Raw genomic sequence first — 13,057 nt, 5'->3', positions numbered from 1 at the left:
TAACAACACCGATTCGGTGGTGACTCATAGGTGCTTCACAAGAAACCTAATGTGGCCAGTTGCTATTACTATAAAATAAAATATATCATAACGTGTGTTGTCTGTGCTTCTTATCTGACAACGTAATGGGGTCTTATACGAAACAAACTAATGTGATGGTACGTACGGTGCTTAAACAGATCTGAGACCGCGTTCACGTTGGGCGGCAGCATGTCTGCATGGTGGATGTAGATGAAAGAGGAAAAAAAAATCCATACGTTTCATTTGGTGGGCAAAAAAAAAAATTGATAGTTTTTTTTTCCCCAGTGGGGCGATTTACCACAGCAAGAGAAACTGACAAACTCCACTACGATCTCTGTCCATGCCTGTGATGTTGTCCTGTGGAGCATACATTTGCGTTTAGTTGGTTGATTCTAGAGAATGGGTCAACCCACTACGGGTGTTCGGCCTCGAAGCGTGCGGCCGTAGAATTTGTGACAAAAGAAAGAATATGCGAAATATATATATAAATACGTATACATATACTGTGCATGACGTCGACGATCCAGCCGAGGGTGTCCATATAACTGCTATCGCAATAAAATATAATTCACGCTGAAGCAAAAATGTTAGTGGTCATTCCTATTTCTTTACGAAATGCTAATTAAGCGAGTATCGGGTTCTTTACGAAATGCTAATTAAGCGAGTATCGAGTAAAGCATTCGATTACCCAGCTAAACGGGGTAAGCCGACATATATGAACATTTCTTTCTTTCTCGACCCCGGGTTTCTGCGTTTATTATTTTTGTCGGCTTTTTATTGCCACCAAAAATGCTGCTTTCAACCAGCAGAATACCATATTGTTTGCTTTTATCATAGTTTTTAGCCACCTGGCTCGCGGCTAATCACTGAAAGTAAGCGAGAACCCCCCCCCCCTCTCTCTCTCTCCGGGTTGACTGGCCACGAACAGCAACATTTTGGTTTTGTCACTCGAGCCACGCCATTCGTGTACGGATGGCGTCGACGAGCGTTACAAAGCGAAGGCACAGGATAAAAAAATGAACCGGACATCCTGACATTGTTCACGCTCCATCTCACTACACTGTATGTAAACAGATTCTCGCGACGAGACAGGTCAACGCACGAACGCTGGGCCCACCACGGCTGCCAAGTATCTTTTTCTTATTTACGCCGACGTCTGGAGCTGGCTGGCGCGTCTACCGAATAGTCGAGAGTTGCCCCGCCAGTGAGCACCGCGTAGTATGCGCTCTGCCAAGTCCCGGCGTGCCAAAACACAAGACTCGCGTCTGCTTTATTCGCGGCAAGCGATTAGCCCTGCCTGGTCGACGAAAAAGAAGACGTCAACTGCCGGGCTTCATTGCCAAGGTAAGGAGTGAGATACGCTATTGGAGCAACTATCCGCGTGGTTCTGTCAGCCAGTAGCGCGCGAGAAGTCGAGCGTTGTGCGTCACGCGGGTTCAGAAAGATTCCATCACACGGACTACGCTCGGAGGCGATTGGAAAGGTGAACAACACTAGAGCAACGTGCTTTTCATTTCTACTCTGGAAGTCGAGTTTCAACGCCCCCCCCCCCGTGACAACGTGACAGTCTCCGCGTTTCCGTCCCGAAATGCGTCATCACCGTCAAGCACCTACGTAACTTTGACAAAAACATCCAAGATGTCCGAGATATCGACGGAGGCGTAGAACCAGTAATGCGCTCGGAAAAGTTACGTCCTCGCGGAATCGCTCGAAAATAGAACGACGCCATTGAGCGTGAGACGTCGTCTCGATTCTGTTTGGCACATAAGGCCAGTGCGGAGGACGGACCTCCGAAAGAATCTCCCCCCATCTTTCGTTTCAGCCGGAAAGAAGGCAAAACGTGTCACTGACCGACTAGTGACAAGCTACACAGATAGAACGCATGCGCAAAGTTTGCCCCCCGCCCTCCCCCTCCTCCCACTGTTCTCTTTCTCCTTTACCCTTTCTCTCTTCAAGATCTCCCATGTTCCTGTAGGAACAGCCATTAGGAAGCAAGGGCCTCTATTCGGGCACCCCTTCGTCCTTTCTAAGCCACTGCCTAGCCTTTTCATTCCTCCAACGACCGAGCAGGAAAAAAAAAAAAAAGTTGCCCTCGACGGCGGGGCAAGTGGGCAAGTGCATGCAGATGCCTCCTCGCCCCATGCACCACCCTCCCCACCAGAGCCGTGACGTAGCAGCCCGCTTTCGCTTACCTTGGTAGCCGAGTCTGGCCGAGTCCAGTAGCCCATATTTGCAGCAGCGCGTTCAGACGTCGCAGGTTCCGGCGTCTGCTAAGCACCCTGCACTGAGTGCGCGCACTTGGCGTGGTGCGAGACTTGGGACTTTGAGCACCGCTGCACCCGGCTAGCGTGTTACGTTGCTAGCATCCTCGCGCTGGAATTTTTCACGCACGCTTTGCAAGGAACCTGGATTACTAACCAACGACTGTGTTCAGCATGCCCAAAGTATTTTTGGTGCGACACCCTACGTGCCGGCGGCGCCGGTCGCCGTCTTCGCCTGCTGTGACGCCCCCGCCAAGCCCGAAGGAGCGGACGCAGTCTCAGAACCTGACGACATACCCTCTGGACGGTGCGAAGCTTCTAATGGGTAAGTGTTGCGCCGATTTCGGCGAGATCGCAAGTTCCGGACTTGGCGATTGAAATGCATTTAGGCAGACCAAGCCATAAGGTGGACCTCGGGTCCAGAAACTACTTGCAGCGCCACGTTATACATGCAAGTGCATGAAGCATACCTGAAAATACTGGAGTATTGCGCGGCTTCACCCACGTAGTGTGGCATCTCGCTTCTTTGAATTCCTTCGTCTGTTGTTTGGGAGGCGGGAGCAATCAGCAAGAAAGAGTAGCGTTCGCTTTTCGTTTAGAGCCACCTCGCAAGCGGCAATTTCGTTTTGCATTCAAAGCGAGTCGCCCGCGAAGTGTTTCATATTCCGGTCGCGTTCTTCGCAAGAGCGCGTGGAATAAGCGATGCGCTGGCACGGCCGCTGGCGTAGCCCGGAAACGAGAACCCTTTGGGTGCGTCGTGCATAGGAGAAGCGCATCGGCGGAGATGGGACCTTGAAGATCGGCGCGCGGCGTTTTTCCTTGAACTAGGAAGCGAGCTGCCCTTGCCCTTGGTGCCGCCGGCTCGGCACCGGAAAAACACGCCGCGGTAAACACGTGACGCAACCGCGGTGCCCCGGCGCTTTTTTTCCCCCGAGTTGCGTTACGTGGGCGCCTCGCGCGAACGACAGCGACAATCGTGCTTCGTCTCTGTATCAAAACTCTAGGCTCAGTCCTATCTTCACTACGCGGCAGTTATCGCAGCCGATTCCCCCTTGCACTTTTTTCTTCTAACGGTTCTTGGCGCGCATCTGGTGTTTCTTTTTGCCGGGCACGCACCAGATGTGCGTGCGTCTTGCGTAACTGCTTTCGCTGTCCGTTACGGGCCCCGCTATGTTCTTAGGAGGGTCAGTTTCCTTCCGCCCGAAGGACTCGCCTACCACCGGTTGCGTCTTCGCGCATGCTAACGACGATCGCGAGCGGGGAAAGCATTTGGTGAAGCGATACGCAGCAGATTGCCGTTGAGGCTTGCGTGTCCAGAGAGGAGGAACCGTTTGCTTTGCCGCTTTTGTTTTCAAATTCATGCTGTGCACCGTAGTAGTTAGTCGAGTGACCGCTTACCGAAGTGCGAACATTCCAAGGTCTTTTACGTTACGTGCACTTACTCTAAGTTATTTAGACAGCGCCTTGCGCGCATGTTGCACGTCGGATTTTTTCGCGACTACAGTTTCGTGTTAACGTGTCATACACGAAGCGGTGTGCCGACTAGCCCCCGGCTCGTTCTCAAAAAAAAAAAAAAAAAAAGAACGGTTTCTGTGTGTCCGCTTTGCGCGCGTTTAGTCCACCGTTTCGCACGCTCTTGTGGAATCGTTTCACCCTTTTTCAGCAGTGTGAAGGAATTGCTTGCGACACACCGACGGAGGAGCCGTCGTAGCGCGATGCAATCCGTCTGCCTTAGGCAGCGGAGAGTCCAGAAGAAAGCGCCGCCCAGCGTCGCGTTCAGATACGCTCGTTTTCATTCGCCGTTTGGTCGCGCACCTACGCACTACACGCGGCCAACAGGTCATGTATGGATATCGGCGCGTGGAAAAGAAAAGCGCTCGTCGTCCACTATGTTCAAACCTGCCGCTGTGGCGGCAAACCGGTTGGCGCTGGCGCAACAACACGGCTTGCCCGGCCCTTTCGCCGCCGCCGGAGGAAGGTGAAAGTGTAGCCGTTCATTGCCAAGGCCGGATTCACTCTCACCGACCGTTCACGTGGCGCGCGCGCTCTTGCGAGGCATTCCGAGCGAAGGGAGGGGAACCTGTCTGCATTCGGGCAGCGTGACAGGTTGCGTTTGTCGCGCCGCGTAGTTTCCGTTACTTTTTTTGTCGTTGCGCCGCCGCGGGGAAGGAGGAGCGGCGCTGCTGACGTGAGACGCGCTAACGACTTTCTGCTCTCGCTGCGCCCTCTTCCTCCCTTTTCGGCCTCTTGTTGTTCTGGATGACAAAAGGGAATGGTCGTTATGGCCGAGGGACCGAAACCAACGCCGCATAATTGCGGGACCGTATACTGCATTTTTAAACTGGTTACATTCACGGGTCGTTCGTTGTTTCGTTAAATTAATGAGAATGGTAGTGATCAGAGATGTTGCTGTAGGAGCAAGTTTGGCAGAAGCGCGGCGATCGTACCGCAGCGAGAAGATATTACTCATAGGCTACGAAATGTGCTTTACCGAGGAGTAGCTTCTAGTTAGTGGCAAATACTTGTTGAAATCAGTCTGTACTTTGTGATGGAATTGTCAAAGGTTGTACAGAACCCTAAACGGCAGTTTCTGCGAATTTCCATCCTATTTTGCATATAAGATGAGTGGATTTCACATGCAACATTGTAGGAAACTTCATGGCTGGAACTGTGCGAATGACGCGCTCTTCCAGCTAATAAGTTATGGCATCTCGCCCCCCCCCCCCCGCCTATTTTTTACCACTACGGAGCTCGTTTTCTCGACATTGCTCAAACATTTCCGGAAATGACGTGTGGCCCTAATCATGTTGGGAAAAGGAGCTGCGCCTAGTGGCGACACCTCGCGGTGCCGTGATCAACCACATCTTCATAGTTCCGTTTTGTAAGGCGGCTGCTCCTGGTCAGAGGAACTGATATTATGTATTTAAAAAAAGGGCATTTCTCGTTACGACTAAGTTGCTAATACATTGCAGGGGTCTCTTGAAGTTGTACTTGGCTGGTGAGCAGCGATGCTTGCAGCATGGCTAAGGCGGGAGAAAAGACGAGTGCATAGCGACAGGGACAGCATAGCGTAAGTCTAGTATGGCAAGGATAAAGGCAAAGTGAAGGCAAGGTGCGATAAAACAGCGGAGTTTCACAGTAACCAATGAGAGGCTAGTGAAAGGAGTAATCTTCTGAGCTTTGATCCTGCTTAGCTAAACCAAGTTCTTTTCTTCTTTGCTGGCTTTGCAAAAATTTGCTAAGGAAAATCTGTGAAAACATCAGCTGGTCATTGATGCTTGCGAGAGCACAACGACATCATTCTTTTCCTCCAGCGTTAGTCCGAAAGGAGCCGATTCTCAGGTTGCATAAAACGTTGAACGGAACGCTGCAGCATTTTACAAAAGGTGCGTTGGTTGTAGTTGTTATTTACACCGCAGTCACCGAAGGCTCGCATATAGCTTTGTTTGGCGTTTATATCGACACTCGCTGTGCGAACAACGTGAATTCCGGCACTGTTCATGCCCTTGTGACGTGAAGCAAAGCGCATTGCCTTGCATGTTCTCCCCTTCCCTGCCTTGATTCGCTGCTAAATCGATAGGCCGCGCAGGGTTTTCCTTCATGATGAGGTCAGTGTTCTGGAAATGATGAAAATCGCTTCGCAGTCGTGTGTTTACTTATGGTTTTCTTTTTCTTATCAAATATGCAAGGTCGCTGCTGTCTACAAAGTGAAGCCTCTTCCCCCACCCCCTTTTTTTTTTGTTGTTTTCCTTGAATGTAATCTGCTTTCTGGGTTTTAAAAAAGCCAACAGGACGGGAGTGGTAAGATAAAGCTCTCTTGCTCAGGCAGAGCGACAGCGACGGTTAAAAGAACACTGACGCCACATGTCCGAATACTCTTCCTTCCCGTTAAATGAAGGTCCCGGTATTTGAAAGCCTAAAACGTTGGCGGGTGCGAAAAGGGGGGGGGGGGGAGACGATACTTTTGTCTGCACTGCATTCCGGGTTAGCGGCTCTGTGTGAAAAGGTAGGGGGTAGGGAAAGGGGGGAGCACTGTAGTAACATTGCCCACGCCGCCCTTTATAATAGAAAACCATAATCACGCCTATGCTAAGAGAAAATGCTGATAAGTGTTCAATGTTAAAATAAGGGAACACTGATGGCTCCTCTACGAACCAGTGGTGTTATATTCACAGGAGGGGACGGTGTCGTCAAGATATTTTCGATCTAGCCCGGTGGTGTAACGTATTAGGCCGCGAATTGTTTATGGGAATAACCGACTCCAGACGGAGAGAGCACCAAGACGTGGAGTTTCGTTCCAGCGGGATACTTGCAACACGACTTCTCGATACATGACATACACTCGGCTCCTGTGAATCGGAAGACGTTTTAAGACTATCTTGAAGATGCAGGAGTTTCAGAACGACGTGTAATCTATTACAATAACGTAAAGGTACTAACCATAAAAGGAGGATATCAAATGAATGTTCTTTCTTGGAGGCTTGAAAGGCAACGCACCCTTATTTTTCTTTTGATCACACTAAGACACCCTTTCTTATAAGCAAAAAAAAAGTGATGACGAAGTTTGCGTAGATAGAAATAACCGGAAGCTGCAAATCGAGGGCATTTTTCTAGACTTGTCGGGCAAACGCTATCGCAAGAGACGCGCGTACTTTTGACTTTACAAACTACAGGCAGATCTACTACCTAATGCTCCACTGGTACTTCAGGAGCGACATGTGCGAATTCCCAAGACAGACGCATTGTTACCAACTTTTCTCCGTGTCTCTCAGGTGGAGCCTTTGTTTTCCTCCGGCACTTTGTAGTGCAAGTATCTCTTACAGAGCTTGTTGCCGGACCGCTCTAAACAGCTGGAGGAAGATGCCCTCTGGCAAAGTCGTTGGTTGCGAATGGTAGCAGTATCATACGAGTGAAAGTGGCTGGGTTCCTCGTTCTCGAGCCGACAATCCCTCTCGTAAACATATTGGCCCGGAGTCACAAAACCTTCTTCACTTGCACATTCGGCATCGGTCTCGACTTTGAATTGTGAACCTCGGGTTTTCTGGTCAGCCTGGCTGGTGCCCGGGCAGGCAAGCCTTTTTCCTCCCCCTCATTCTTCCACGCGCTGGCCAAGAAAAGGCGGCGTGAAAGTGGCTGAGCAAGCGCTCCGCGATACGCATCTCCCCCTCGAGGCTCGACCCCCGCAAGAAGGCGGCCACCGTATCGATGGTGGCCCACCCTGGGCGCGCTCGTCGGTAACTTACTGACCCACAACAACAACAAGCGAACGGCACGCGCAGATGTCCGCCGTCCTACCGGTCAGTCCTTGAAATGCACCAGGAAGCAATTTGCTGAAGCGTCGGGCGCGCGCTCTGCGACTCCAGCTGCCGGGCCGGCGGCTTAGAAAGGCACGTTATACACCTCTACGCTCCCCCCCCCCCCCCCCCACACTTTCCGCTACTACCTCACGTTGTTCCGTAAAAGGCACTGCTGCAACGTCCACGCACACAGTGTCGTCCTTTCTCTTCAGCTGCCCGGCCTTGCCCTGTTCGCGGAAGGAGAGCGCCGTTTTTCGGAGCTCTTCCTTCCTCCAGGTGGGAAGAAGGGTGCCCCCCCCCCTTACAGGCTGGAATGCTGCCCCCCCCCCTTTAAGTCTGAGCGCACTGGTGTGGGCAGCGGTTAAAGGAGGAAGCCCGCTGCTTCCTAGTGCTCACAAGCGGGTTATACGATGCACCACCGCCGGTGTTTCGCCCCCCCCTTCCTCCCCCTCGGTAGTTTCCTCGAGACTTGCTCTGGATGCTCATTTCACTCTCGGCTTCCTCTTCAATGGGCCGTCGGTCATCTTCTTTTATGGGCATCTTTGGCCTTCTTCTTCTGTGTGTGCTTCTTTATAACCAGCTGCGCCGCCACGCTTATTGGCGCCCTCGTTAACAAGCCGCGCCACTTATTTTGTTTTCTTTGTTTTTTGCCTGCTGATCACTCTCTGCATTGGTGAGATCGGTCACGGAGCGTTTCGCTTGAGGCGTCGGTGATTTACGACTCGTCCTCGCCGCGTTGAGATTCTGGAAAGATAATTATACTTTTGCTGTCTAAGTTAACGTATAAGTTGCCTTTCCTCTTTCCCCTGCGGGTTATCCCTGCGACGTATCAAAACTTTTGCCTCTGCTTTCTGTTTCTATAGCCCTCGACACTACTGTTTCCCTTCCGTCGAGTCGGATCGTAACGGTTGGATGGTAGCTTTCGAGCTCACGCCCCTGCTGCGTCAGTTGGTAAAAAGACACCAGTTGGTTTCTTTTTCGGCAACTGGAGATGACCGAAACGCGAGCATACGAGAACCTTTCCCGAGAAGATTCGTGGTGGTACCGTTGTGTGGAGCTGGCCTTTTACAGCAACCGCGGGAGTCCAGCCACTCTCCTGCGTTAGCCTTGTAGTCTCCGCAGCGGGTAGCACTGCGAGACATCGCGGCTGAGGATCTCCTCAAGAAACGGGCCCGCGGGGCTCAAAGAGAAAAGAGACATTCTCCCCTTGTCGCTTCCTTGGCGACAGAGTTGAACCGTCTGCCCCCTTCCTACTGCCGGGCTAACTTTAGTTTACCGAACAGCCAAGAAAGAAAAAAAGCCATGTCGTTCAGTTAGCAGCATGCTGACCTTTTTTGCAAGACCGCTCGCTTGGCTGTTGTCCATGCAAGCCTCTTCACTGCCCCGTTCAACGTATCTTTTTTTTTTCCCCACGGTTTCCCCATTTGAGGGCGCATAGCTGAGTGGGTTCCTCGAACGGTTTCTGGCGGGCGCCTCGGGATCGCAGTTGCTGCGCGATGGTTGTGTTTGCACTCAATGGCCGCTGGTTTGCAATCCGCTGTTGGGCAAGCTCCACGTATGCTATCACAGAGAAGACGTTCAACTGTCGCCTGCTTCGTCGTACCAGAGAACAGTTTCGTTCCGGCCGATCGCCTTCTCCCGTGTTCTTTGCGACGCCATCTTGCAAGTTTCTCGCGAAACGGTGAAAGCCCTTCCTCAGCGTGGCCCTGCATTTCCAGTCGTCGTTTGCGAGCGCCTGTATGGGAATCCGGTCCGTTTCGCGATTCGTCGTATACATAACCGCACTTCCGGGACAGAATGACAGTTGTCATTGTAAAAGCTGCTGGTGCGTCTTGTCGTTGAATTCGCGTAGGAGATACGTCATTGAGAGGCAGCTAGTATTATCGATGAAAAGAGCAACAATGCCATTTCATCGATGTCATAATGCCTGCTTCTACGCAACATTAGCGTTTTGCCACCTAGATGCTAAGTTCGCAAAGTGCGTGATAATGTACCTCTACGCTCAATCAATTAATCGCCCTTCCGAATTTTCTGCGCAGATTTGGAACAACCAGTGTACAGCTGCGCAGATGGATTCACTCGTCTGAGCATTCCGCCCTCGTCTCCTCCGACGCCACCTTCGTCGAACGAAGGAGATAAGGGCTCCCAGCAGAGCGGCGATGACCTGTCTTCGGAGGAGTCCTCCTCCGAGGTGTCATCTTCCACGTCCTTCCTGATCCACGTGCCCCGGCCTCTTCCGACATCGCACCCTGTGCCGCTAACGCAAGACCCACGACCTCTGCGGGTGCCCGTGATCCAGTCCCCCATTTCCCGTTACCCAGCCATGACGAGCCGTCCACTGATCATGCCTCCGTCCATGGACATGCCACTGGACGCCAGAACCCGCGTGCCAGCCCCTTCGCCCATGGCGTACGTTCCCTACCAACCGCGCGCGTCTCCCGTAGCCAGGCACTCTCCCCCGCCTATGTCCAAGAAGGCCATGAACGACGATGATCTGCCTCCTTGTACAAACGAAGAGTTGCAGGTCCGACTAAGCTTCATGCGGCAACGGCTGAACGTCCCCATGGAGGTGGATATCGAGTTTGTCAATGGCGGCCATGGCATCAAGAACCCGTTCCTGAACAAGGCTGGCCGACGGGCTGGTGTCCAGTGTCCTCGGCCGCCGTCGGCAGCAGACTCTCACGACTCGAACAGCAGCTCTCGGTCAGTGGAGTCTCCTCTAGGTTCTCCTCAGAGGTCGCTGCAGACGCCTGTGCCGCCGCCACCACCGCAGCAGCGGCCGGTGCAGCAGCATCAGCAGCCTGCAGCGAGACCTCAATCAACCAGCAAGTTAGTTGCGCTTGTGTTCAGTGCCCCTGTCACGTGGTGGTGTGTGCTAGCTTACGGGGACCTACAAACTGTAGCATTATTCGACGCGAAAACCAGGTATACAGTAACGTATGATCCGCTCATTCACACTTAGGCACAAGAATGGTTCGGGCCTCTGGCATAGTCCCAGGGAGGGCGTAAGGGGGTCAATCACCCTCCACTCAGAAATTTTTCGTCTTTGTATATATATATATATATATATATATATATATATATATATATATATATATATATATATATATATATATATATGTATATATATATATAATGTGCGTGTGTGTTTGCACGCACTAACATACATATAAAAAATCGTTGGTTCCCCTTCACCCGAAAAAATTATTTCCTCCAATTAGGGAGCGCCTGATGACCTGGCCCTATCGTGAATTCTCGTGGTAGTTAAACATTTTGGAAACAAGGAGGTTAGCTGCACCTGCGTGACAGTGGCGCTATATTGTGTTCATCGCAGTGCCGGTGTAGATTTCGTTCTCTTTTTTAATACAACGCTAGCCTAAACAAGCGCAACTCGAGCTACACCTGACCACGGTTGCTTGTTTCCTCCCATAGGCTTTCGTGCGGGGAGTGCGGCAAGACCTTCGCCCTGCAGCGGCTTCTCAATCGCCACCTCAAGTGTCACAGCGACGTCAAGCGGTACCTGTGCACCTTCTGCGCAAAGGGCTTCAACGACACGTTCGACCTCAAGCGCCACACAAGAACGCACACCGGTAAGACATTGATTCTTCTCTTTGCGCTTCTGCGGTCGGCGTGCCGTAAAAAAAAACTGCGAATTTCAGCCAGCTTGGTCTCATACTTGCAATAAGAACTGCGCTTCCATATGTACGCTTCTTGCTGACTAAACCAATGTGTCCTTTACTCCTTCTGCCTGCCACAGGTGTCCGCCCGTACTCTTGCGACCGATGCGACAAGGCGTTCACGCAGCGCTGCTCGCTCGAGTCGCACACGCTCAAGGTGCACGGCATCCAGCACAAGTACGCCTACAAGGAACGCCGGGCCAAAGTGTACGTCTGCGAGGAGTGCGGCCACACGACCAACGAGCCCGAGGTGCACTACATGCACCTCAAGGACCACCACCCTTCAAGTCCGGCCCTGGACAAGTTCTACGACAAGAGGCACTTCAAGTTCACCAAGGGCACTTTCCCTGTGGGCATTCTGCGCATGCCCCCTGCCTCAGCATGAGCGGCGGCGTCTTCAAGGCGTCAGCCGCGCGGGAGCGCCTTTTTCCCCGACTTGGCGCGTCTGTCTGTCGAGGGCATTTCGCGTGTTCTGCGAAGGAAACTGTACACCTCCCGATGCGCGCTTGAAAGGGACACTATAGGGAAGGATTTAATTCAAGTATGCGACACTCCAGGCTACATGCCATTGGAGACAACCGGAGCATTGCGGAACTCTTAAGGGGCTAAACTACGGTAACATGAAATTGACTCCTGAAAGCTCTGAAGGGGTGTAGGGAATCAGTACGTGCGTTGCCTCGGAGCCGCAGATTGATCCCGAAAACAAATATTGCCGAAAATAAAAGTGTTGGCTTGTTCTATAAGTAAGACGCGGTTGCAAAAAAAACTGCGCAAAAGGGACATAAGTGAATCATAACAGCCACGAAATGAGGCTTTGAAATGGGCCTGACAGCTCAAAGGAACACATCGTATTCTTCCCAGAGGCAGCTGCGGTGACTCCTATGTGGCGAGAATTTACGCTCATTCGTGTATTGATGTTCTGGTTCGGCAATTAGGCGTCTATCGAGGCGATCGCGTCTTGTCACAAATGTAAATATTTTCAAAACTTCCAGTGCACAAACGTGATGACCTCTAAGGCAGCTTCTTTTATAAAAAGACAGCTTTTGCCTTTGTTTTATTGACATTTGTATGTGTAGAACACACAGAAGCCTCTTTAGTGACCCTTCAAAGCTGCGGCATCAGTGTGGCTAAGTTGTGCCTCGCAAGAACACGCGCCAGCACTGAATGTTAAATTTTGTGTGTTGAATGTCAAACGTTCTTACGACTGTGATACCTGGCATCTCACTAATGTAAATAGATGATCCCTGCGGGGGTTTCTTCATTAATTTATGTTCAACCACACATTCCTTCGCAATGTTCTTGTTCTGTCTTTTTTTTGTTTTCCGCATCAAGTCCGTGATGCCAGTATTGTGATTCGCGCCTTTCGCTTCTGGCGCACGTGCTTTTTTTTTTTTTTGTGGTGCCGTCCAAAAGAACATGCATCGGAGGTTGCGGTGCAGTACAAAGTTGTATGTGTAAATATTTTGTTTGTGTTTGTTGAACACGGGTTGTTCATCTTTCGATCACTTCCCCGTTCGTTTCTGCCCATTTTTTTGTCCATTTGATGCACATTTGTCCAACGAGCTGAGCCTGTGCTTCTAGTAATTTTTTTCGCTCATTTCATTCAAAAAATAATTCATTAAAATTGACAAAAAAAAACGTCCTTACGAGATGCTCTCCTCGGAACTGGCTGGATGAAAGGATAATGCCAAGCATACTTTCTTTACTGATTTAAAACTTGCTACTTACGTTCGGAGAGCGTCTGTCTTTGTTCATAGACATTCATTGTTCATGTTGAATAAATAGTCAAAAAAAACCTGGA

At 51.1% G+C, this 13,057-nt stretch overlaps 1 protein-coding gene and 1 long non-coding RNA gene across 3 annotated transcripts in view; one reads left to right on the top strand and one right to left on the bottom strand.

Moving 5' to 3' along the window:
- Positions 1 to 3,079, bottom strand: part of LOC142778176 (uncharacterized) — a 161,214-nt gene extending 158,135 nt beyond the window's left edge. Inside the window, exon 1 of the long non-coding RNA XR_012888374.1 lies at positions 2,753 to 3,079. This is a non-coding gene — a long non-coding RNA (uncharacterized LOC142778176). The remainder of the gene's footprint in view (positions 1 to 2,752) is intronic.
- ovo (transcriptional regulator ovo) lies at positions 2,226 to 13,057 on the top strand. 2 transcript variants are annotated; one of them, XM_037430227.2, is made up of 4 exons: positions 2,226 to 2,607; positions 9,619 to 10,282; positions 11,012 to 11,169; positions 11,337 to 13,057. In XM_037430227.2, the coding sequence occupies exons 1-4, from the start codon at positions 2,457 to 2,459 to the stop codon at positions 11,639 to 11,641; spliced, it is 1,278 nt and encodes a 425-aa protein (XP_037286124.2). In that variant the 5' UTR covers positions 2,226 to 2,456; the 3' UTR covers positions 11,642 to 13,057. The 2 variants fall into 2 exon arrangements, with proteins under 2 accessions (XP_037286124.2, XP_037286110.2); XM_037430213.2 differs by having other exon boundaries at positions 9,619 to 10,408.

Source organism: Rhipicephalus microplus, chromosome 2, assembly GCF_043290135.1.
Source record: "Rhipicephalus microplus isolate Deutch F79 chromosome 2, USDA_Rmic, whole genome shotgun sequence".
NCBI lineage: Eukaryota > Metazoa > Arthropoda > Arachnida > Ixodida > Ixodidae > Rhipicephalus > Rhipicephalus microplus.
This window is presented reverse-complemented; position numbering and strand designations above follow the sequence as displayed.